Below are 26751 nucleotides of genomic sequence, written 5' to 3' on the forward strand. Positions count from 1 at the left end.
TGAAATATTAAGTTTACATTAAATTGTAGTATATCTTTTTACTCATCTAAGGACCTAGACATTGCAAATAATATTTGAGACAAAATATATCAATAAAAAATTCATGTATTCAATTTAGAGGCATCTCATGTTTATACTCAGTGTAAAATCTACTTAAGGTTTCCAAATACATACAATACTGAAATTCCACATCAGTGCACAGACATCTAAAGCTCTTGAATGAAATGAAGATATATACATAATTCCAGATTCAGAACAGTTTTAAACTTGTGATTTAATCCCAAACATAAAGTAACTTGCCCTAAAGAAAAAGAACAGGGGATACAAGAAACAGGCCTAACACACATGAATGGAAACTGGAGGTATTATGGAGTACAACAGGAACAGAGAATGCTTGATAGAAGTAAAAATATAAAACTTTTGGAAATTTTGAAGCTATGAGGGGGAAAAAACAGTTCGGAGAGAAAATGAATTTATATACTATATATCAAGCATAAGCTTATTTTACTGATTTAACAACATTAAATGAATAATCTATAACTTCGCACATAAAATTGTATGCTACCGACCTAAAGGTTGGGCCTGGAGTTATCCTGGAAGTACAGAGATCAGTTCCCCTGGAGGAAATACCAACTTCAGAGGGTGTCACACATGTGACCCCCTTTCACACTGTAAACCTGCCTTCAAAGGTTGGGGCTTCACAGGCAGTTAAGGGCAGTCACAACACACTACCTGTCTAACCTCTATTTATCAGGCAGAGAACCCTTACCCAAATCTATACTAGTCCCTCTCTCTCCTTCCAGAGGCTCCTCCAGACAGGCTACCAGCTCCCTATATTCACTATCCTTCACCTAGCTACTGTCCATGGCTACTGGAGAAAAGGAACTCAGTGTTTACTCCCTCTATACAACGACACTAGTGTGTGAGTGTGTGCGAGTGCGTACGTGTGTGAATATGTGAATGAGTGTGTGAATGAGTGAAGGAGAGAGGAGCACATATAACTCACACTCTTATAAAAGTGAAGGTTCATAATAATATACATTAACAGGTGTCAACAGCCAGATATTATCTGCAGCTATTTCTTAGAAGCTCCAAAACCTTCACCGGTTCTCGCTAACTGCCTTAACATTTCTTCCAAGTGTCACTTGCCCCAGCATTAGAGTTGCCAGGAGTTCCAGGGGCCCAAGCGGGGGCTGGGGCGCGCAAGCATAGAGTGCATGCTCTCCCACACTCTCCCTTCAGAGGAATTCCGGTGCACGTTGAAATGGAGGTGACTGAAAACCACCCTTTTGGAGGTAGGTTTCACGCAGCTTATCTTCAGTGCACACATGCATGCACCACGAATCCTTCCTTCATCCCATTGAAAAATGAGTACAATGGAGGAGAGTGACTCCTCCCTCCTCTGTTGTGCTCATTTTCCAACCTGAGGATGAAAGGAGTAGTGGTGCATGCCTGCGTGCATGCTGAAGATGAGCTGGGTGAAAAGTGCTTCCAATGGGATGGTTTTCACTCGCCTCCATTTCAACGTGCACTGGGATTCCTCTGCAAAGGGGGAGTGTGGGAACAGATGCATGCAGTTCTCCACACTCCATGACTCCCATCTCCCACTGGCTAGGTGAACGGGGCCAGGGTTCCCTTGCTCCCGGGTGGAGGGATAGCAAGCCTACCCAGCATTCCACAAGCTCTCATTGGCTGTTTCTTTGGAGAGGAGAAGCTAGAATGAGGTATGTCGGTCACAACATGGCTGCTGAGCTCCATCCTTTCTCCAATCTCTGCCCTCCTCAGGTACCCCCAAATCTCCAGGAATTTTCCTACACATAGCTGACAATCCTAACTGCAATATTTGGCATATTTATTAAGTTTAAAAATATAAATGCCTTAATTTTCTGCATGCAAAATTGTTAATATTTGAATATGAGAGAGAAAGATGCAAACTGCTGCTTCCTAGCAAAGCATTTATATTATATTGATTTATACATAGTAGATTTCTTTCTTGTTTGGTCTACAGACGCCTTATACTACAACACTGAAAAAAAAACCCTACTATCTGTAATTCACTGGACTGAATGTTGGGATTTAGCAAGTGTTCTACACTCAGTCATGAAAGTGTTAAACTGTTATTGTGTTACTTAGACAGTCAACTAGTTTAGCTGTTGAGTTAAGTTTCTTGCCAGTAGAAAGGGAAGTCTTTATATTTAATGAAGAAGATCTGAGATTCACTATTGGGTAACCATTTTATTGGGAGGCAATTAGCTAGAAACACATACTAAAGTTTTATTGCCCTTTGTTCACTCTGCAGTAGAGATAGGCATGAACCAGAAAAAAACTGAACCGTGCAGTTGGTGGTTCGTTGCATTTCACGAACCATGAATTTTCACAAACCTGCCCTGGTTCATGAACCGGTTCGTTTGGTTTGTGAAAATTTCACATCCAGGTCAGCAAATTGTCATTTCTGGGTCAGCAGAAGGTCTGCAGGAAGCCCATCCCCTGTTGCCTAGGAAACTGATTGATGGGCACCAGGCTGTCTGCAGTGATGAACCAAAAAAATGAACCACCCTAAAGTTCATGGCGGTTCATCAGAAATGGGCTCTGACGAACCGCCCGTTTGCGATCTACGAACCAGCCCGGTTCGTCACGAAGTTTGGTTTGTATTTTACTTTGTGCCCCTCTCTACTCTGCAGTCACTATGTGCTCACTCTCTAAGTACTAAGTCTAAGCACGAAGATGTAGCCCGTTAGATAGCTATTCTTTATTTTATAACCAATTTAACGTTTTTACCCTAATATGTAGTATTTTTCTAGAGCTAAATACCCGAGTCTGTTTTTATTATTCCAATGCACAATACTCAACTCTGCTAATTAATTCCTATACTGAGCACATTATGAACATATCAACATTTGAACATATCACAATTGTGTATGGACTTATTTTTAGATATCTGAAAACCTTTTATAGAAGCTTATGAACAGATTTGCTAACACTCTTTTTGCACCAGCATTATTTTTCTTGTTTTTTGCCTTTGTTTTGTTTTGCACTAATAAGTAAAACACATTTAAAAGAAGAATGAGTACATATTTGTGACCTTGAATAAATATCTGGAGTGCTGTGACCTTGCCTCCAGCGAGAGATTAAAAAAAAAAAGGCTGAAGATACTTCAAATTTCAACAAAATCAATTACTTGATTAAACCTTGTTTGTTGATGTGATTATTTTAAGTGTGTGTGTTTAAATGCTTGGTATGGTACAGATGAAGAGTGGGAGTGAAAGAGCGGGGTGAGTGAGAGATGATTGGTTGATGACTGAGAGTGTGGGCAGAGTGAACTGCAATTTTTAGTTACTGAGTGGAGAGAAAATATTCAGTCTGGCAAAGCAGGCAATCAGTGTGGAAGCCTGAGGGGATTCTCATTCTAGTTCAGTTAGGCAACCTGTGTGGAAGCCTGAGGGGATTGTATATTTGAGTGAGAGATTAATCTGACTAAAGCAGGTAAACTGTGTGCGTGCTGAGAGAGAAAGTCTATGTATATTTGAGCGAGAGATTGATCTTTCTGAAGCAGGCAAACTGTACGGGTGCCTGAGAAAGGTGTATATATATGTGTATGTGTGTGTGTGACTGAGCCTATGAGCCAAGATTGTTTCCTCAGAAACCTAACTTTTCTCATAACTATCTGGTATTTATTAAGGTCCCATTTTAATTGTATTTTATTTTTATTATTTTCATAACTGTATTTTATGCTTGTAAGATAGATTTCTATTTTTACTGTTTTTTAACTTTGTATTGTGATGGCCTTTGGCCATATACAATTAAACCTACTGCTGCTAGACTGAGCCTATGTAAACAAACTTTAAGAACTGAGAACTATCTTTGAAACCATTACACTTAAGTACTATCGTGAAACTGATACGCTTCTTGTAAAAATAAGTTTATTTTGTTTGTTTGTTTTTCATCCCAGAGTATACGTTATTCCTATATCCTGTTCCTTTCCTCAGGGCCACATAGTCCCACGAAGGAGCCTGACACTCAGGCACATTATTAAAGGGGAAATTTAAATTAACTGTCTTGGAATATAATTCTTGGTGGCAGTAATCTACCTAGAGGGTTTAAGAAGAGGGTTAAAGGCAAAATCTAACTGAAAAAGAAAGGAGGTCATAACAGTTGATTAGTTAGGGAATGCCTTGGAATGTCCATATGGGATATAGACATACAGATGTCCCTTTCTTCTTGAGCTACCTGTGGCCACATCAAGGGCAGAAGGCATAAAATGAACAGGGTTATATTGAATCCTGTAAGAAACTTCTATGAACAGATGCAGTGTCTATGTTTGGACTGAACTGAGCCTTGATACCTTATGTATCTGAAACATCACATTCTTTCTTTCAAACATTCAAATATTATTTTTACTTTCTAGCACTGATGATCTTAATGAGGTATATGTTTGGGGGTTATTTTATTTTGGTTTTAACTGAAATTTTTCTAGTCTATTACTATAAGCCGCCTTGAACCACAAGGAAAGGTGGAGTAAAATGTTTTAGTAAATAAATATTGTCACAGATATCTCTAAATTATATTTTTAAAGCTACAGTATTGAGAAGATCTCTTCTGTTATGAAATTGGAAAAGATTAGCCCTTATCTCCTGCTGGGGTATGGTAGCAGGTTGCCTGCCCTGACTCTACTTGCTCTCCCCCACTCTTGGGAGAACACAGGTGTGTTTGTGACATTGAAGACACACAACATCATTTTCCATTGTTGCATCCACAATGGTCTAAGAATCTCCCCAATCACCATGGTTTTTATCATCCCCATGCTGGGGTTGATATCATGGTTTTTTATTATCCCCATGCTGGGGTTAGGAGGACAGAAGCCTTACCTTGGAAAACTCTCTGAGAGCTTCTTTAAACCTTCCTGCTTCTAGACTATCATTGGTTCATGCAGAACTCATGGAAAGTGAATTGATCGCTCACTGTGCTAAGCAGAATGAAATAAGTTGTTGCTGCTCTGCAGCTACAGGTAAAAATAGGTGTGGTTCCTGCTAGCCAGAAGTCAATTACATTTATCTTATATACTAATAGCCAAGAGGACCTGATCTGTGGAGATTTAAACCCACTGACTGGGGACACCTGAGAACAAAACAGATGTTTGTGCAACCTTGGGACACCCTCCAGGGTTGCATAAAAATGTGAATACAGTAAAAAAAAGGGGAGGACCAGGGGAGGGGAACACCAAAAAACAGAGTTTTCTGTGCATGCACAGAACATACTCTCCTCTCCCTTCAATGCCTTCATCATTGGCAGGAAGGGCCTGGTAGAGGCAGGGAGAAGAGTGAAAAAATGGCACTTGAGATAAAAGTGAAGAGTCACAGCCAAACCGAGTCACCATTTCTGTCCAATAAACTTTCCATGCGTTTGATCTAGTGATGCATGAAGCCATGAGCTGAAATACAAACTTAATGCAGTTCTGCTTCTGCAAGAAATAGTGCTGGATATACTGTAATACCTACTTGTCTTGTGCAGGCAGAAATTAAAGTTGGGCTACAAAGTTTAACTCAGTGCATGCTGTCAACATGGCTTTTTTAGTATCTGCTTGGATAAGGGCCCTAGTAAATATGAAAATATTCTGAATCCAACATGTCTTTCCCCCAAACCTATCCTGATTAATTCTGATTTTTAAATTCTGCAAAAATGCTTCCTCTCCCTATTCCAAAAAAAAGAGATTGAAAACTAAACAGTATCTTAAAATAATCCATGAGGGATTTAATTCAGTACCACTGGAATTTAACAAACATTTCAAATATAATGGAGAAAACAAACCACATTTTCATGAAATGAAGTGATATAACACCCCCCCCCCCCCTTAGCACTTTTCCAGAATATAATGTTTCCATGTTTGAAATATCCCTCCTTCATGGACATTATTGTGACAGATACATATTTTCCTTTCTTTTAATAACACTCCAATAAAGACATAGCTCAATATATGTTGACAGAGGAAAAAAGGAAGTCTGTATTACCAAGAAAACAGATTTGATTCAGCTAGTATGTAAGATTTATGCCACCTGTCTGCTGACATTTGTTTGGTATACATAATTAGTTCAACACTCCTAGCTAGCATGGATGCTATAAAATGCCAGAATAAAGTCGTGATAATAATGTCTATAGTAAAGGGTACAGAGCACTTGAAATTCTGTGCTGCTTATAAAACTTTAACCTATTTTGAAAGCTGCTATAGCCTACTGTTTAACAACCTGAGTCCAGTAGCACCTTGGAGACCAACAAGATTTACAGGGTGTAAGCTTTCGAGAGTCAGAGCTCTCTGTACACCAACATGTCTCACAAAGTCCACAAAGATGGACTACAAGCCATCAGTAACACCATTAACATCACTGACAACACCACAGCTGACCTTGCTACCAAGCTCTGCCAGTTGGTCCTTGCCCACGATGACTTCAGATCTGGTGAAGTTTTATTCCTTCAAATCTACAATACAGCCATAGGCACATGCATGGCACCACAATATGCCAACATTTTCATGGCTGGCTTGGAACTGAGTTTTCTCAGCTCCCACCCACTAACATCTCCTGTACTTGAGATTTATTGGTGACATTTTCATTATCTAGACACATGGGAAAGAAACACTGGAGGCCTTCAGCAACTTTGAACCCATCATCAACCTGACCATGAATTGATCCATGCAGGAAATACATTTTCTAGACACCACTGAACCATCTTATACCGGAAACCTACCGATTGGCAAACATATCTACATGTCTTCAGTTACTATCCTAAACACATCAAATAATCTATCCTCTACAGCCAAGCTTTATGTTACAACAGTATCTATCCCAACCCCTTTAACAGAGATTCTCAACAGCAAGATCTACAACAGATATTTTTGGAGCTATAGTACCTAACTGAAATAGTAAGGAATTAGACCAACAAAACCAGAATGATACCAAGGGATAACTGGCTACAAGACAGGCCCCAAAGAAACAAAAATAGAACATCACTGGTGGTCACATACAGCTCTCAGCTCAAATCAGTTGACGCATCATGAATGACTTGCAACCTGTGCTGGTCAATGATATTCTTCTCTCACAAGCACTGGGAGGCAAATCTTTTCTTGCTCACAGACAGCCCCCTAACCTTAAACAACTTCTCACTCATAGTAATATAATTCCCAACAATTCCTGCAATAACCAAGATGCCAGTTCTGTTCCCAGATTTATTCCAACAGCACGTTCACTGGACCTAACAACACCTGTTAAACGATCTCAGGTTCATTCACTTGTTCATGTTCCAATGTTATATATGTTATTAAGTGTCTGCAGTGCCCTTCTCTGTACATAGGATAAACAGGTCAGTCCTTATAGACATAAATCTGACATTAGAAATCTAAAACCAGTGGGAGAACATTTTAATCTTCCAGAACATTCCATTGCTTACCTAAAAGCAGTGGTCCTCAAACAAAAAACTTCACAGAGAGATTACAAGATGAGATTGCTGAAATGGAGTTTATTCACAAATTGAGATCAATGGACCCCCCCGCCCCCCCATCCGGTGCTGAACAGAAGATTCTTATCATACTACAGATGCTAATTTCTGCTGTATCAATTTGCATTGTACATGGATTTAAATCCTGTTGTTCTACTGCAGACCAACATGACTACTCACCTAAAATAAGCCTGAGCATTGAGCTGGGAGCCTCAGTTCAACCATGTGTTTGCTGGTTGGTCTCCATCAAGTCACTCTCTCTTAATCTCAGATCCTTTGTATTATAGTGACACTACTCTCTCTTATAGTTGCATTATTACTAAGATAATGTGAAATCCTTTGAACGCTTAAGGAAAACTGCTATATAAATATTAAGGGTAAATTTCAAGGCTGGATATTTTGCAGGAAGACCAAATACTATGAGCACCTGCCACATCACTAAACCATGCTAGTTATTTGGCACAGACAGGGATAGCTGGATAGCAATATGAAAGCTGCAGCCTGTATGTGTAGGCAGAAAGGGAGAAACAGTGAATCCTCATGCATGACCCTGGGAAGTTTTCCCATCACCAGACTAGATTGGTCCAAATGCATTGCCATTGCTTTGGTAAAAAATTTTTTTAAACAGAACTATTTAGCAATTTCTGAGAATAAGCATACAGAAAAAATGCAATACAAGAAAAAAACCAGAGAAAGCATTCTAAAATACTTAATAATTTTTACAAATCTGTCACGTCTGCATTTACCAGAAGGTACTTGATGTTTCGCTGGAGAGCCCCATTTGTATCTGTGATATGCCGTCCTGCTGTGCTGGTAATTATCTTTCTAAATCTGGTCAAGTTTAGAAGACAGTATAAAATTCACAATGCAAAATTTAAGAGATCAAATACAGTGCTATACTATTATTATTTCTGCTATAACTAAACGAGAATAGAATGTTTCATGTAGACATAACCTTTATTTTATGAAATAAATTTTATTAAATAAAATCCTGAATGGCAAAGAAAAGATTCCTTAACATTGTAGATGAATGGGGAGAGACAAGAGGAGAATCGCTTTGGTGGATTAATTTTTACATATAAGATCGTATCAAGTACTTAAAGAAATCAGTCTAGATCTGATGTAAAGAAAAATGGAAGAGAATAGCTTTGTATGTGATGAGATATGAAATACCTCTTTCTTCTTTTGACCTAATCCAAGTGTGATCAACTTTTGTATTCTCAAAGAGATTTCCTAGAGATCAAAAATGTATTTTGCCATACAAACTTGCAAGGTGCCAGGGCTTTTTTTCTGGGAAAAGAGGTGGTGGAACTCAGTGGGTTGCCCTTGGAGAAAACGGTCACATGGCTGGTGGCCCCGCCCCCTGATCTCCAGACAGAGGGGAGTTTAGATTGCCCTCCGCGCCGCTGGAGCAGCGCAGAAAGCAATCTCAACTCCCCTCTGTCTGGAGATCAGGGGGCGGGGCCACCAGCCATGTGACCATTTCCAAGAGGTTCCGGAACTCCGTTCCCCCACGTTCCCCCTGAAAAAAAGCCCTGCAAGGTGCTATAATAAAGTTGATTCCATCTAAAAGCAAATGCTTCACAATTATATAAGAAATGTGGAAGGATTACAAACCCAAAAGACAGACATTAGTTAACATTAAAATATGGAACATCATTGAGTCTTAGAACTTCTGAAAACAATTTTATTTCTTCTACTGGATCAAAGTGAGGCAATTTTTTAAAAAAAATTGATACAGCCATCAAGAGCCAACTGAAAATGTTTGTTTGTTTGTTTTGATTTCTATTGCACCCTTCCCACACCAGCAGGCTCAGGGCGGATTACATTCCATAAAAGCATTTCAATAAAACTTACATATTAACAATTTAAAACAACAGTAATATAATATAATTATTTAAAAAATACAAAAGATACAAAAGAGCAGCACAGAAATAATCAGTTCAGTTCTGTCACCAAACCGTTGACTTAAAAAGTGCTTAGAAAATTAGACAGTGGATGCTTTCTAGTAGGGAGGACCCGTTCTCCTCTATTCAGCCGGTGGAGGCCCAGCTCAGCCCCAACCATATACCTGGTGGAACAGCTCCATCTTACAGGCCCGGTGGAAAGATAACAAATCATGCTGGGCCCTGGACTCATTGGACAGAGCATTTCACCAGGTTGGAGCCAGAACCAAAAAGGCCCTGGCTCTGGTCGAGGTTAAGCGGGCCTCCCTGGGGCCAGGGACCACTAGTAGTTGTTTAGCACCTGAACGGAGTGTCCTCTGGGGCACATATAGGGAGAGGTGGTCCTGCAGATACACTGGTCCCAGTCTGCATAGGGTTTTATAGGTTAGTACCAAAACCTTGAATCTGATTCGGTACTCCACTTGCAGCCAATGCAGCTGGCGCAATACCGGTGTTATATGTGCATTACAAGGCACTCCAGTGATGACACATGCCGCTGCATTTTGGACCAGTTGCAAACGCCAGATCAGACCCAAGGGAAGCCCTGCATAGAGCGTGTTACAGTAGTCTAACCTAGAAGTGACCATTGCCTGAATCACTGTAGTTAAATCATGGGTCGAGTGATAGGGGGCATTATATATAGTGATTAAATGACATTTAATCACTATATATAACTGTAACTTGTACATAACTTTAAGACAGTCGCCCCTCCTTTCTTGACTGTACATGTAAACAAGAAACTAGTTTTCCTTTCAGGTAAAGACGGTATTTTCCTCTTGATCACTGTTTGAGAATATATAACAACATTGTGAGGGAATTTGTTCTGACAGTGGATAGGGCTGAGAGTGTCCATAATAATAGCAAAGTCATAAAGCAGGAACTGCATACAAAAATGAAAGGGATAATTTTTCCTAAATCTATTTGCAAACATAAGTAAACATGTAAGACCATCACATTTCATACAATGATTTCATTTGAAAACATACAAGTTTTTTTTTAATTAGGTGATGGCCAAGAATGGCTACATCCATGACGTGCAAAATTTCTCTCAAATTATTTTAAACATAATTTATGCTTAGTAAACGATCAAATTCCATAATTAATAAATAGCAACAATAAATATCACACATGTTTATCTCTAAATTTATCTTCCCTGTGACAAAGCTGGGTTCTATCATATGACAGAAATCTACATTAAAATTCCAGACATTTCATCTCATATCTGGAAGCAATGAGGTCACTCTATATTCAGCCTGCTAAGCTGACTCTTTTGTTAGGTTTAGGTTTCGTGTATTTCTGCTCTGAAAACTGTGACAGCTAGGGTTGCCAACTGTGGGTTGGGAAATTCCTGGAGATTTGGGGGATGGAGCCTGGGGAAGGAAGGATTTGCGGAGGGGAGGAACCTCGGCAGGGTATAATGCCATAGATTCCATGCTCCAAAGCAGCCATTTTTTTCCCCAGGGGAACTGATTTTTGTCATCTGGAGATCAGCTGTAATTCTGGCAGATCTCCAGGCCACCTATCCAAGTTTAAATGTGAGTAATTAAGACTTTTTGTTTTGCACAGCTATTATGCATTATTAAATGATTTCAAGTACTGAATTTGCTTGTTAAGATCTATCCGAATGCTGAAAGCATAAGGAATTTAGAGCCATTATATGTCTTGAATGGTACATACCATCCCACCAGGTTTGCCACCTGTTCTTTTTTTGATTAAACTACTCCTTATATATTGTTTTAGAAACACAGCAAAATCATGGAAAAGATGAGATGCACAACAGCAAAAAGAACCTTTAATATATTATAGGAAGAATAAATTCTGGGAAAGTCAAGACTTGGTTACTGTAATGTAGTGTACACAAGTCTCCCCTCTAAGTTAACTTGGACACTCCAGTTGGTGCAGAATGCTGTAGCTTGTTTATTATTGAGAGCTAGGAGGAGCATGAATATGATTCCCAGTCTCCAGTCACTCCACTGGCTGCCTATCAGCTACCAGGCTCAATTCAAAGTTTTGGTTATCACATACAAAGCTCTTCCTAGCCTTAGTCTAGCATATTGACGGGACTGCATCTCTACCTACGTTCCAATGGCAGCTTTGCTCATCTTAACAGGGCCTTCTGTGAATGCTACCTTGCATATGGGTAAAATCAACAGCTGCACACACACATGCATTCTCTGTAGTGGTCCCCACCCTATTTTGTTCTGATTCATTTAAAACATAATTTTCTTACATTATTACAATGTATCCCTGATTTTGGTTCTTCAGATAGCAATGCTACATCCTGAGATGTGGAAAGATGTATGGCAAAAATAATTTCACTTTTAATTGAATGGAAATGGGCTGTGTTAAGATTTAGACACCTCCCCCGCCCCCCACCAAAGCAAACACAAAAGTGAGTTCTTCCTTCCTCCTTCCATACTCATAAACAGTTTCATTTTTACAGCTACTCTTTGGAAATCTGGATCAGACAATGGTAATAAAGATTACATGTACACATTTAAATGTCTGGGGTACACTCAGAAAATACATGTATTTATGCATATGTGTGTCAGTGAGAGAAAGAGGGATTGCATAGATGTGTATGTGAGAAGTCAGAGCTATTTTCTTGGGTAAAGCACACTGTCTACCTCAAGCCTACCATAATGAACTCTTGGTAGTGAAGGTGCCACAGTCACATTCTCTTTCGTTCAGTATGAATTCACACTGCTTTAAAAAAAGTATCCTTATAACAAGACACAGCATTACACATGAAGTCCAACCAGTATCTTTACAGTAAGGAGAAACAGAAATATATAGTTCTGCCCTTAATATTTTATAAGATGCCATTCTTTATTCTACCCATAATACAAGCAGGGCTTTTTTTCTGGGAAAAGAGGTGGTGGAACTCAAGACCACACAATGATGTAACTTTGGGTCAGCTGGAATAAGGGGGGAGTTTTTTAAAGTTTAAATTGCTCTCTGCAAAAATGGTCACATGGCCGTGGGCCCCGCCCCCTGATCTTCAGACAGAGGGGAGTCTAAACTCCCCTCTGTCTGGAGATCAGGGGCGGGGCTCCCGGCCATGTGATCATTTTTAAGAGGTGCCGGAACTCCGTTCCACTGCGTTCCTGCTGAAAAAAAGCCCTGAATACAAGTGACCCTTACGACTGGGAATTGTAAGGTAACTATTCCATTATGAATGTATGTTGCTATATTCATTAATACAACCCTTGGAAATACCTGCACCTTCATATTCCGGCACTGTAAATTACATATCAGTTGAAGTATAGAAGGGCAGAAACCATTTCTATCTCAAGCAGCTTTGATTGTCAAGAGTCTGTTGCTTATTGACTGGAAATCTCAGTATATTCTGGCAATTCAAGAGAACTACTGAACTGCTGATTTGGAAAAGGAAAGGCCAAATTATGAAAAATGCTTGTTAACAAAATAAATTAAACACAAATTCCTCTCAAATTTTCTATTGAGAAAAAGGACTAATTACTATCAGGTTATGGTAGCATGCATTTTCATAGGCAAACTCCTGTTTAATCAATTAGTACATTAGTATATTAGTAACAATCACAAATAGCTGTGTTATGTTAAAGTGCAATTGAGAGAAGTTCTATAGGCTTTACATTCATTTGGAAATATCATTACTCTAGAAAGAGGTGATATGTCTATCAAACGGTGGAACTGCCTGTCAGGACCATAATTCAGTTGTTTTAGACAACACTAGTTACCGAGTATAAACTGTTAACTGACAAAAATGTTTACGATGTAATACAAAGGAACGTAGTCATCATAAAACAAGTTGCATTTATACTGAACATCTGGGCCAAAAGTAGGCAAGATCTTAATTCAGAAACCCATATTGCAGCAGCAGCAACACCTTGAGATGAAGGGATTCTATTTATTTTTGCGCTGTTGTAATCACAACTAAACCACAAATGAAATTTGCATTATGGGATAGATGAAGAATCCAGCTGTGAAGCCATTTGCACATCCATTTGAACATGTTTCCAAGATGTGAAACCTGAAATACTCTACCTCCTCTTCTTTATTCTTAGAACCAGCTGTGTAGTTGAGCATCAAGCAGAGGAATACATGGGACAAAGTGACCATGGGACAGCAAAGACATGAGTTGGATCTCACAGAACATTTCCACTCCCACAGTAGTGACTATAAATACAAGTCACCACACATAGCCCTTGCACTCAGTTTGATTGTATCCCACCTTGTGTTTCTGCATGCAGAAGAAATGGTGTAAGATATATTTTACAACTCCTGCCTTTGATAAAGGCTTTCTTTGATCAAATCATATCACACATCCAAATTGAACAAACAAATGGAACTGTATTAAGTATAATGTCTCTTCCAGTATCACATAGCAGGACCCAATCCATTGATTCCAAAAACTACGATACCCTCTACTATTTAAGGCCTTTAGCAAACATTTCACCTGCAGAGACAACATACATATTCTCTAAATAAAACAAACAAATAACACATTAAATTGGTTTCTGTTCTTCTGAACTACCTTTTCTAACTATCACAGAATTTGCAAATTAATTGGCAAATAGCTGGTGGGTTGAGTTTAGCACAGTGACTGAATACAAAATGGGCAGACCTACAATACAAAAACAACCCAAAACCCAATATTCTCTACCAGGATAAGACTGGTGTTTGGGGGAGGGGGGGGTTGACCAAATTTTAAGTTCCTGGCATGATGCAGCAAACACGAGTTGCAATAACCAAATATGTAATTAATTTTATATTGGTTGGTTTTCCCTGGTAAAACCATATAAGCTCCGAAACAAACTGCCTAAGCTGGTAGAAGGAAAATAACTACAGAACACCCATTCAAACATGGGGGGAGCAGTCACCTGCTTCAGCATCCTACACCTGGGCTGCTTTTCCTATTTTTTCTGATCACTGCCATTGACTCATTCTGCCTGCTAGGCTGCGATCTTTCCTCAATGTCAACACCACTATTCTAAGCTCTTAAAGTTATTAGCAGCCAACATTGCACTTTGCTGTGCCATTCTATGCAGGTAACCTTAGAACTTGATGTCTGTGCTTGCTGTTTTCTAAAATCTGGACAGTTTACAGAGAAAGCCAGGATTGCCTGTTGCTACTTTGCAGACTGTTCTGCCTCATCCTGGCCAGGAAAGCAGACTTCAGTGGAGCAGAGCCTGCTAACCATATTCTATCAACACCACTAGCCCAATAAAAGTAATAATCTGAATAGTTTCAGGTCATACAGGTTCCACTTTAGAACCAAAAAGCAACTTCTCTTGTAACTGTTCCAAATTTAAAACATTCCGGAATGATGAAATGGGTTAAAAAGCTACATTACAACACAAGTAAAGGATAAAGCCAAAATATCTGCAGAATATTTTAGCCAAAAACCTACAGGGAATTTCATTCTGAAATATGTACAGAGGTGTCTGGGGTTATGAAGCAGTTTTCCACTTTTCTTTTACTTGTTGCAAAATATTTGTGCAATCACAAATATAGAATAAAACAATTTTTTTTTAAAAGTGCATACCCCTCTCTAACAGCTATATTTAAGAGCAGGTCTGCTGGATTCAACCATAGATCCATCTACTCTACCATCCAGTTCTGAGACATTTGTATATAAATACTTAGAGATGCATGTACACACTTGTATGATTCTACGTATGTGTTTAGCTGCAGGGAATTTATTTCCCCAAATAACTGTAATTAGAATTGTCCGAAGATGCAGGCACCATGGCTTCATTAGCCACCAGGGGGCACTCCTCTGGCAAAAGAATATTAGATAGAAAGCATGGTTATAGTAGACTAGCCAGTATAGACAAGGAAGGTGTTTGAGGCCAAACTGTTAACAGCTGCTAGACTTGTGGCAACTTGGATATGTTTAAATAGAAAAGGCAGTTCCAAGCTCTAAGAAAAGGACCCAAAGAGATCTGTATTTCCATTTTTTTAGTCTTTAAGGTGCTACCGGACTAATGAACAATTTTTCTGTAACAAACTAACACTGCAGTCTCTCTGGAATTAGCAACACGGAAAGTGTGGCACTTAACCGTACAGAACAGAAATCTAAGGAAATGAGCTCTGACTCATGAAAGCTCATGCTGACATAAATGTTAGTTTTTAAGATCCTTCTGAACTCCTGACTAATTCTGCCTTTCCTTTATCTGTTCTAAATTGTAAGATACTTGGGGACAGGGGCTGAAGCATTATTTATTTAAACCTACGATGCTCTGTAAAGCGACATGGACAGATGGTGCTGTATATCATCATCATCACCTTCATCAAAGATGAAGTGGCATATAAATGCATGCTAAATATGTTGACGCTAAAAAGTGGCCACGAATTTTATTGGCAAAGCTGACAGAAAGGAAACAAGTGAGCAGCTGGATTTGAAACTTGAACAAAAATGAAGGAAGGAAAGCAGGGAAGATCCCGCAACGAGTAACATCTCAACAAATCAGCTCTCCTTTTCACACACAAATATTTAAGGACGGGGCATGCCCACAGTCACAAGCCAAAGGGCTCTTTTCCTTTGCCTCTTAGCCTGTGTGTGAGAGCCTAGTGATGGGAAGAAGATCAGCTAGCAGAGACAAGACCTGCTTGGCATGTAGAAGCTTCCCCTCCCTCTCTTGTTTCTTGTGTTGTAGTTTTCCTCTCTATACTTTGGGTCTCCACTTGGGAGAACAGCAGAATATAAATTATATACTATACACAAATGGAGGACCCACAAGGACTTATAGGAGCATCTCGTTTCCCCCTTCTTTCCCTTCACAGTCTCTCCCCCTTTTCCTGTTTCTCATCCACCAGCCAACTCATCTTCTTCTGCTCCCCACCCCACTTCAGCTTTCTTCCTTCCCTCCCACCTGGTAGCCTCTACCTTCGAAGATTATGGCTCAGGTGCACAGTGCCAGCTGACAGGCCAGGCTCAGTTGTGAGATAGAGAACCAGCAAGGTTTTGTAGGGGGACGCTTCACTTTAATCTACATTCCACCCCCCTCAATTTTTTTCACTTTTACTTAGTCTGGTAACTTTTCCCTGCTTCCTTCTCCCCTTTGCACCTATCAACCAACCTACCTTTTAATCTGCCCCCCCCCGCCATCTTTAAGCTACATTATTTCATTTATTTATATCAGCTGTTCTCCACAATTGGGACGCAAAGCAGCTTACATAATTTCCCACTCCTGCATTTGATCCTCACAACAATCCTTTGAGGTAAGTTAGGCTAAGAATGTGTAACTGGCCTTACGGTCACTCAATGAGCTTCCATAGCAGAGTGGTTATTCAAACCTGAGTCTCCCAGATCCTAGTCTGAAACTCTATAGCACACTCTGTAAATTGGCACTCTATAATTGCAGACCATTAACATAAAAATATTAATTGTCCATGAACTATGAACTTGCTCAGGAAGCTGATAAGAAGACTGTAATCCGGAGGGATTTCAATGGGTAACAAAACAATTACAACAAAATGAATTGAGGAGGTCGGTTAATTTTACCAATGTAGGCCACTGTTGGACTAGATGACGTACACATTCCATATCAATGGCTGTAGTGATTAAGAAAACAAAAAAGATGAATTAAGTAAAAAAAAAATATATCCTGAGCTTCAGTTAAATTGGAATACCTTAGACTTTTTAACCTTCCTCTGAAACCGACAGCCATGGCATCAGTCATAAGAATCACACATTCAGGCTTGCAAATGATATTTTAATTAAAAGGATCAAGAAGTCAAATTAAAATACCCATATTGTTTTGCTTCATAAAGTTTTAATGGAAATTTGGTTGAGTATGAAGCTTCCATCCTAGATCCTACTGCACTGTTTGCACTACAATATATCATCATGCTGTCATAAAGATAATCAGAGATAAAATACATTATCTAAAGAGTGTCAGAAATAAACGGAACTTGGTAGTTTCTTTCCCACAGTTTATTAATTTACTTTTTATACTACACAAGAACAAAATAGCCTAATAATTCTCAACCCCATAAGCAAGGGTGTCCACAGATATCATTCCAGGAAGAAGGAAGGATAAGGCCTATTAACTGTAACTGCACTTTAAATGAAAATATAATGTTTCCCTCCTTCTACAAGGATGCACGATTTTAGGGTTTTAATGGCAGATGATTTTCCCTCCAATGTATAGCCCAACTGTGAGTTCTTAAAACAGCTTACAGAATAAAAACACATATAACAACAATGGTTGACTCTGTTGTTTAAGCAACGGAGAGATAAACTTACACTGCTGTGGAAAAGAAATAATGTTTTGTCTTTCCTTCGAAAGAGAACCTGACAACCCCCGTTATGCTCAAAAAGTTGACTGTAAGACCTTGGAGAACTTGGACTTGTTGCTCAAGATGAGTATTGAACACCATGCTCAAGTGGGTCAGATTTCATCTGTCTGGCTGATAGCAAAAGGTGCCAGAGGACTAATACTTGAGCAAAAGTCTCATAGGGCCCTGCACAGTTCTATCCTGTACCCCGTCTGCTCAACAGTTGCATGAAATCACTGAGAGAGGTCATGTGAGGATTTGGTGTCATTAGTACACTGCTGACACTTTTCCTTTTCAGCAAGTAAGACAGCAGACATTCTGAATAGGTATAAATTGACTCCTGACACACCACTGGCCAGCAAGCACCAATGAGTGCTATTTTTTGGGTTGGGCAGCACCTGTTTAAAAGATACGGTTTGCAGCTAAATCAGTTGCTCCAGATGGACATATAAGTCTCATCTATGGTGAAAGGAGCTCTGATCATACTCAGACTTAATCACTGCAGTGCATACTGCATGGGCCTGCCACGGAAGACTGCCAGCGAACTTCAATGAGTAGAGAATGGAGTAGCACGATTCCTTGCTGACTGATACACTGGGTCGAAAACTCATCTCACAAGTCCTGCAGGACCGATGCGGACTGCTGCTTTATTTCCGAGCACAGTCTGAAGCACCAGGGAGTACTTTTAACTCCTAAATGATGTCGGCTTGTGTACTTTAACCTTTGCCGCCTTCTTGCCTTTTAATTATTTATTTTAATTTTGCTCTACTTCCAGAGTCTCACAGTGATGTACATTATTCTCTCCTCCTGTAGTTCATCAATACAGCATCCCTGTGAGGAAGAGCAGACTAAACGTCTAACCACACTTTACAAAGTCTTTGATTGGCGCCTGATTCTGCTTGGAACACTAGTTCTAGACACACGGGAGCCCAGCTGTAATTACGGCACATGAGGTGAGGTCTCATGCAATTTTACTAGCCCGAAACAGCCTGGGGGTGTTATTTGCCCCTTGAGGAAACCACAGTATACTCCATCCACATAAGAGGAGCACCAATGGGGCAAATAGCACCCCCAAGGCCATTTCTGGCTGGAAATGGCATTATGGAAAGGTGTAAGTACTTGTCTTCTTGTGCAACAAAATTTGGCCCCTGTGGGCCTGGAACCGAGTTTCAAAGAGGGGTGCAAGTCTGATAGAAAGTTCTCATGGTGACATCGACCCGATCCAAAGACTCTGTAACATGCAGATATACCCTAAAAGAGAAAGGCTGGCCCACGGTCACCCAGCGAGTCCCTTGGCCAAGTGGGGTCTTGACCCTGGGTTTCCTGTTCTGAGTCTGGCTGACATCCTAACTACTATAACCACACTTGCCTGCATGTTTTAACCTGTATCAGAGAGCCACATGTTTTGAGGTGAGATGTGTCAAAGGCTTTTCATATCTATGAAACTTCCTCCCAGTAACTATTCACCTGGTACTTCCATGTTAGGACCAGGTGAAACATTTTTATGCTCCCAGGCTTTTAGTGATTTTCTTTTGAGGTTTTCTCTGAGCACATGCAATTAGTTTTAGTTTTGTTTTCTAATTTAATAACCACTTTTTACCTGATGTTAAATTAAGTTAATGTTTATCTGCTTCAAAATGACCTTTAAAAATTATAAACTGCTGCTTTTGTTTAAATGTGTTACCAATTCTAGTTGTATAACTTTGTAATTAACTGTGAAGTATCAGTTTTTCCTCATTGTTATGGAACTTCACTGTTATTAAGGCATATATAATTAACATAAATAATGTATAAATATAGGTAAAATTCAGCATGCTGTTGGGAATGTTTCCTCAAAAATAAGTCCCACTGATATGAAAGAGATTTAATTCCCAGAAACTGTGTAGAGGATTGTAATTCTAGCCTAATAAAATCTCCAAAACAGCAAAATAAGAAAAATAGGTACAATTTGTAGAGTGAATTAAGGCAGAACTACATGCGACAATCTATGCTTTTTAACGTAGATCTGCCCCGATCAGATATACTATAAAACAAGGGTGGATTCTGAATTAAAAGGAGTATACAAATATTTTTTCTCCCAGACTTAGTCTTTTCAAGACTTAGTCCAGCTGAAAGAATGATGCCTATAGAAACAAAGACAGTAGGAGGTAAATCAAGGCTGGTGATTCAGTGCTTAAAATCTCTAAATCCTGCTTTTAAAACCAGGAAGCTGATTCCATAACACTGGATCCGATCTGCATTTCCAAATCAAATCTGCCACTGCCACATTGGCTCCAATTTTTTTAAGTAAACATATATTTTAGTGATTTCTAAACTTTAATATTAATCCAGTTATATTAAATATAATCATTGTTTAATAAAAACAAAATTAGATTTTAGTATCAGTGTGCTGTACAAGTTCATCAGTTGCTCGTTTCTCAGAGCCAAACTACAAATTCAGGTATTTAACAAGTTGGGTTCAGTTTCCCCAGACCCAACTCGTGTTTCCACAGCAACACAGCAGGTGTAGGGAATGGCTTTTAAAAATAAAGCTCAAATGGGTTCAGTAGATTGCCACAGGAAGAGGAAAGGGCCTTCCCCTCCCCCAGTGTTTTCATGCACCCAAACAGTGCTGGTGGGAGGGGTTATTTCCCTGTTTATGCAGTTCGATGTGCATAGGATACTCCACATGCAGCAGTAATGGGTAATTTCCCCCCCTCCCGGTGCTATTTTGGTGTGGAGAAAAAGGCCCAGGAAAAGACAGGAGTCCCCCCCTCCTGTGTTCTGAGCACGTATAGGTCCTTTATTTTTAAAAGCTATTTCCCAGCTGTTGGGGACCAAGTCGGGTCTGGGAAATCCAGACCCAATTCAAAAACCCAAATGTGTAGTTTGGCCTTCAACTAGGGTTGCCAGCTCCATGTTGGGAAATTCCTGGAGATCTGGTGGGTGAAACCTGGAGAAACCTGGAGAAAGTGGGGTTTGGGGAGGGAAAGGACCTCAGCATGGCATAATTCCAAAGAGTCCACCCCCAAAAGTAGCCCTTTTCTCCAGGTGACCTGATCTCTGCGGACTGGAGACCAGTTGTAATTCCGGGAGATCTCCAGCCACCACCTGGAGGCTGGCAACCCTACCTTCAACCTCTGCTCTTCACACACTATTCAAACATTGGATACACAAACCTCAAACCTCAAGACTGAGGTTGAGAAGAAAAGCAGAACTAAAACTATCAACCATCTACAGCTTCATGAGTCCTGCCCCAGCCCTAATGCAGAATAATAGCTGGATGAAACTTTCTTTAATAGATACTATAATAAATGGGCTGTGTCTCAGGAAGCAACTCTCTTCAAAGGAACCGAGCAACAGAGGGTGTAAAAGAATGGTTTGGTGAATGGTCCTGAGTAGAAGTGGGCACGAACTGGGAAAATACCTAACTGGCAATTTGTAGTTCGTCATGTTTCATGAACCATGAACTTTCACGAACATGCCCCGCTTCGCAAACCGGTTTGTTTAGTTTGTGAAAATGTCACTTCCGGGGCAGCAGAAAGCCCATCCTGCTATTGCCTAGGAAACTGATTAATCAGTTTGTGAAAGCGTCACTTCCAGGGCAGCAGAAAGCCCATCTTGCCGTTGCCTAGCAAACTGACTGATCGGCACCTGGCTGTCTGCAGTGACTAACCGAAAAACGAATCAAATGAAGCGGCCTAAAGTTTGTGGTGGTTTGTCAGAAATGGGCTCTGATTAATCACCAGTTCGCAAATCACGAACCGGCCCAGTTCGTGATGAATTTTGGTTCGTATTTCAGTTCTTGCCCACCTCTAATCCTGAGGTAACTGCATTATTGAAGTCAAACAGGCAGTGACCCAACCAGTCCCAGGATGGGACACCAGTACAAGATGGAAGTATAAGAAATAAATAAAAACTAAATATGTTGTTTTCTAACCTGATGAGATATTGCCCTATGGAATTTGGAGATACCATTCAGAAGAGATAACAAATAGTTTCTGCTCTTTTTAAACTCTGCTATTCCGAGCACCTCCTCTATAAGGTACTGTCTCAAGGTTTTAAAAGAGATACATTTTAACTAGTAAGAAATTGCTAGTAAGATTTTTATTCATCCTTCTCTTTGGGATTTATTTATTTCATTCACACCCACTTTTCTCCTCAATGGAGATCCAGCTGGCTTACATTAGTCTCCTCTCCTCTATTTTATCCTCACAACAACCCTGTAAGGTACTTTAGGCTAAGAATGTGCAACTGGTGCAAGGACACCCAGCAACCTTCCATGGCAGAGTGGGGATTCCAATCAGGTCCTCCAAGATCCTAGTCTGACACTCTAACTACTATACAATGCTGGCTCTTGTTTCTCGCAGCCAAGCTACAACTTCAGGCTTTTAATGAGTTGGGTCCAGGGAGCCAAGCTGGTTTACCAAACTTGGTTTCCCAAGCAAAACAGCAGCTTCGGAGAATGGCTTTTGAAAAATATGGTATAGTGGTTAGAGTGTTAGACGGTGATACCTGAAAACTACTATTATTATGCAAAACAGAGAGCTGGTCCAGGCAGCTTCTTTCCTCAGTCCCACCCAATTCTCCTCCAACTGCTGTCCTACATGGCTTTTGTTTATGCAGATCCCACGAGCCCCACCACAGCCTTTTTGCTGGTCAAAGGGGTCCCCATCCTCCTTTTTCAACAGTAGAAAAATTGGTTGGCTTAAACTTTTAATTGCAATGAATAGTTTAATGTTTAAGAAAGCAGATCTACTAAATTCCATTTCTATATTAAAGAAGCTGCAACTTTGATACCACCCAGGATGCTTCTCCAGCTTCAGCAATAGCTAAGTTCTGATAGCCAATATATTTACACCAATGGGAATAAACTACTTGCTATTAAATGTATAGAAGGTATAATATGAGAAGGTTTTATTTAATTAGTACATTTGCAGTGAAATCCTAAACAGAGTTATGCCACTCTAAGCCTATTGAAATTAATGAGCTTAGACTGGAGTAACTCTGTTTAGGATTTCACTGTTAATTTTGGTCTTCCTCCAAGGAGCTCAGGACAGCATACATGGTCACGATAACCCTTGAGAGTAGATTAGGCTGAGAGTGTAACTGTACAGGATATCCAGTGATTTTCATAGTGACCCCATGTCTCCATCGGCCTAATCCAATGCTCTAAATGCTACACAAGGCAGGTTATATGGTTACACATATCCCTTTTTATTTTAACAACTAAAAATATGGCATGAGGAAAAGGTAATAAGGAGAGCATGATTTCAATAAACACACAAAGTCCTGAAGCAGTAATTTTTAAAAAAATGAACTGAGAAAAATGACTTTTATGTGGGCAGCATAATTACATTTTCCTTGAAATAATTACTTACAGTTTACCTATCTAACCTTTTTTTAATGCCTTCAGAATTTCCCTTCAGCCTTCTCTCATCACACTGGGACAAATATGCAGATTCAAAAGGGCCAAAATCATTTCAATTGTTGTTACTTGAATTGTTGTACTAAAATCAGTTAACCTACTCACACGCATGTCAGCTAAGGTAGTAAAATTTGCCCTATAAACACCTAAAGGAATGTGTGTATACCTCCCAACACATACAGAGAACACTGATTTTTCATCTTAAACAAAAAACATGCGATCTATTCCACTGCCTTCTTAGTTCATATACATGTCACTTCCTTTGCTTTATTATTCCAGGATTTCACATAGATTCTGAATTTCAGAAGAGTATGGAGTACAGTGAGGCAGACAAGTTCCTACATTGCTGATGCAAATTTATTACCTCAGAACTGCAAGAAATGCTTGCAAAATGTGCCCTGTCTTATACCCTTCAGATTTTGCAACAGGTTTTGTAAGAATGTAGCGTTCCCAGCAAATTACTTAGAAAGTCATTATAACTAAAACAATCAAGTTCAGCCTCTGCCAACTGACATGCATGCTTACAAGTAACAAGAGTTTCTGCAGGTTCTTTCTATTTTTACAATCAGGCAACAAGTTTGGGAAATAGCCTTTTGTGAGAAGCTCGCTGCATGTCTACACACATGAGGACTGCAGAAAAAAAACACCAAGCAAATCTTTATTCTGTGTTGTGGAGTGATCAGCTGTTAAGTTTAAAACTGACAGCAATAGTTTGAAATGTCCAGGTGCCTATGGAAATATTCTGTGCTTAAAACCTAGTTACAGTGTGCACAGAAACTTCTTTTATAAACTTCTTTTTAAAAACTTTTATAAAGTGAAAGCAAATTAAATTAAAATTAAGGCTCATGTATTTCACTCACCATCTTGCTACACTTACATTCTAAAGTCAAATTGTTAATCTAACTTCAAGAACCTGTGGTTGGCAACTAAGAATTTTCTGGACAGCACTTTCATACAGAAAGGTCAAGTTAATTTCCTGAAAACCATGTTGCTCTTTAGAAACGATGACTATTTTCAGAAACACCAAAGCCCAACTTAAGAAAATGAAAACACACTCTGATGTTATTGTTTCACTTTGTGAATCTTCACTGCACTTAAGCTGCCAAACACACCCGTTTCAAAACCCTTTCACAGATTTTAGCCAACAGCTCTTCAGAACCAAACTGGAAAGCTTCAGGAACACACACTTTCCTCTCTCAAGGACACAGCCGTACAGGCAGTTCCACATAGTTGCCCTTGATAAAGAAACTAGGAAACCCTACTACCTCCAATGTTCCACTAACACTGCAGTTCCCCAGACCAAGTCCCTCCTTTGCCAGCATGTAGGCTAGATTGTGCATTTCCTGGGAAGCAACGGAGCTCCAAGCCCTTATCTGTCCCTGCAGTACTTTAAAGTCCTATGCAAACATTAGATAAGAAGAGAAATAACAACGGTTACTGATCCGCACATCCTCAGGGGCTGAAAAACTTGTTTTAATTGCGCATGTCAGAAGTCACCTATTGCGTTTGTTTTATCCCACTGTAATGACAAGACTGTAGGGACCGGGAAGATCAACTCTAAACTTAAAGAAGAAGGAGAAGGGGCGAATACAGATCTTCAACCTCAAATCAGACGGTCAAAAGTTTCAGAATTAAAATTGCCACAGAAATCCCACACTTCTTGCGTAACAGTCAGCCAAACGCACCCTCCGCAGCAGAGAGCAACAGTCAGCCGCAAGCATCTTGCGCTGCACACACAAGGCAATAGTCAGCTCTGCATTGGTTAACCTGGCCCCCCAAATGAGGTGAGTGGATTGGACCTCTCCAGACCACGCACAGACGGTGCTCGTGGGAAATCCACCTTTTTGCCGCACTTTGATCACCCAGCTATGACAGGGTGGGTTAAAGGGGGGGGGTGCAACGAAACTAATCCCCATCAAGTGATCGAGTCACATGACGCCCGGGGAGACGGAGCGGAGGGACGCCACCTCGAGCCTGCGGGCCAGCCCGGGATCCGCGGGGGGCGCGCGCTTACCTTCGCCTCCCCCAGCTCGGGCTCCTCCTCGTAGTAGCCCTGCCCGGACTCGTAGGCGGCGGCGGTGGCCGGCTCGCGGGGTCCCAGCAGCATCACGGCGGCGGCGGCCAGATAGCAACGCAGAGAGCAGAATCCCAGCAAGTGCATTGTGCAGAGAGGGCGGCGGGGCGGGCGGGGTGGAGGGAGACGGCGGCCGGTGCGGGCGCCGCGGCGGGGCTCCCTCAAGCCCCGGCCACTCACGGCAGGAACTGCCCCGAGACGGAGGCGCCGCAGGTCCCTCCCTGCCCTCCCCTCCGCTCGCCCGCAAGTTGACTCGGGGGCTGTCAGGTGAAGAAGGAATCGGTGTGTGAAAGAGCACAGAAAAGCACCAGGAAACCGGACATCCGAGCGGGGCGCCCTCGGGAGCGCAGGGAGGCTGCGGGAGTGCCCGAGCCAATGGGGCGGGGGGGGGGGAGAGAAGGCTTCCTCCGCGGTCAGCAGCCCCCCTGGGGGGACGCGATGCCGGCGAGGAGCGGGGCCGGAGAGGGGCAGCGGCGCGCTTTCGCCTCCTCCGGGCTCCCCCGGGCGTCTGCCAGGGGCAGCGGCAGGGGCCGGGCAGCGGGAGCCTCTTCAGCGCGTGGAGCGGAGCAGGAGCGGCGGCGGCGGCAACAGCGACCGCAGGGAGCGGGCATGGCTGAGGCGCCCTCTGCCTGCACCTCGGAGACAGCGAGTGGTTGGCGAGGGAAGGGAAAGGGAGGGAAGGACGGAGGGCGCCCGGGGCGATGTCGTCGTCCGCGTCCCCTCCCCTTCCCCTCCTTCCCCCTCACATCGCGCCCTCCCTCCTTTCCCCCACAAGTAGCCGCTGGCCCTTGGAGGAGGCGGGAGGCGCGCCGGTTCTCTGCGGCTGCCCCCCTCGCCCGGCTGAGCCGCCCGAGGAGCGCGAGCCGCTGCCGCGCTTCCTTCCCGCGCTTTCCCGCCGCGGAGCCGTGAGGAGAGGGGCGCCTCGGATGAAGCTGGCGCCACCCTAGGAGAGGATCGCCGCGCACCTCGAATATTTCTCCCAGAATAAAAACACATCTTTCCTTGGATAAAGTCCCCGCTTGGAAACGCCAGAAAACGAGGTGCTCGTTCGCAACCATGATTAATTCTTCCACCACACGAGCGGCCGAATAGGCGCCTCGTCGTAAGAGTCCCCAAGCTACAAGAAGAGCCCCCTTGCACTAGTAAACTGCTCGCAGACAAGGCACGGGCACATTATGTCCTTCACACGATTGCCAGTGCCAGAGACACGTGTGCTGACTTGGACCACGTGTACAGGTGGCATGTTCTGAATTTGTTCCAAAGCAAACATTTTTACTGGATTATATGAGTGTGTGCCTGCTGTCAAGTCTCTTCAAAGTTACAGCAATCATATGAACTAATGACCTCCAAAATGTCCTATCATTCATTGATAGCCTTGCTCAGGTCTTGCACATTAAAGGCTATGGCTTCCTTTACTGAGTCAATTCCTACTGCCTTCCACTTTTCCTAGCATTACTGTCTTTTCCAGTGAGTCTCATCATGATGTGACCACAGTACAATAGCCTCAATTTAGTCATTTTAGCTTCTAGGGAGAATTCATGCTTGGCTTGATCTAAAACCCACTTATTGATCTT

The 26751-nt window shown here is 41.4% G+C and overlaps 1 protein-coding gene across 2 annotated transcripts in view; it reads right to left on the reverse strand.

Moving 5' to 3' along the window:
- VEGFC (vascular endothelial growth factor C) overlaps positions 1–25858 on the reverse strand; it is a 64245-nt gene extending 38387 nt beyond the window's left edge. For both annotated transcript variants that reach the window (XM_054990189.1, XM_054990188.1), the window contains exon 1: positions 25118–25858. In XM_054990189.1, coding sequence (XP_054846164.1) covers positions 25118–25264 — 147 coding nt within the window. In that variant the 5' untranslated portion in view covers positions 25265–25858. The remainder of the gene's footprint in view (positions 1–25117) is intronic.
- Positions 25859–26751: the final 893 nt, after the last annotated feature.

Source organism: Eublepharis macularius, chromosome 10, assembly GCF_028583425.1.
Source record: "Eublepharis macularius isolate TG4126 chromosome 10, MPM_Emac_v1.0, whole genome shotgun sequence".
NCBI lineage: Eukaryota > Metazoa > Chordata > Lepidosauria > Squamata > Eublepharidae > Eublepharis > Eublepharis macularius.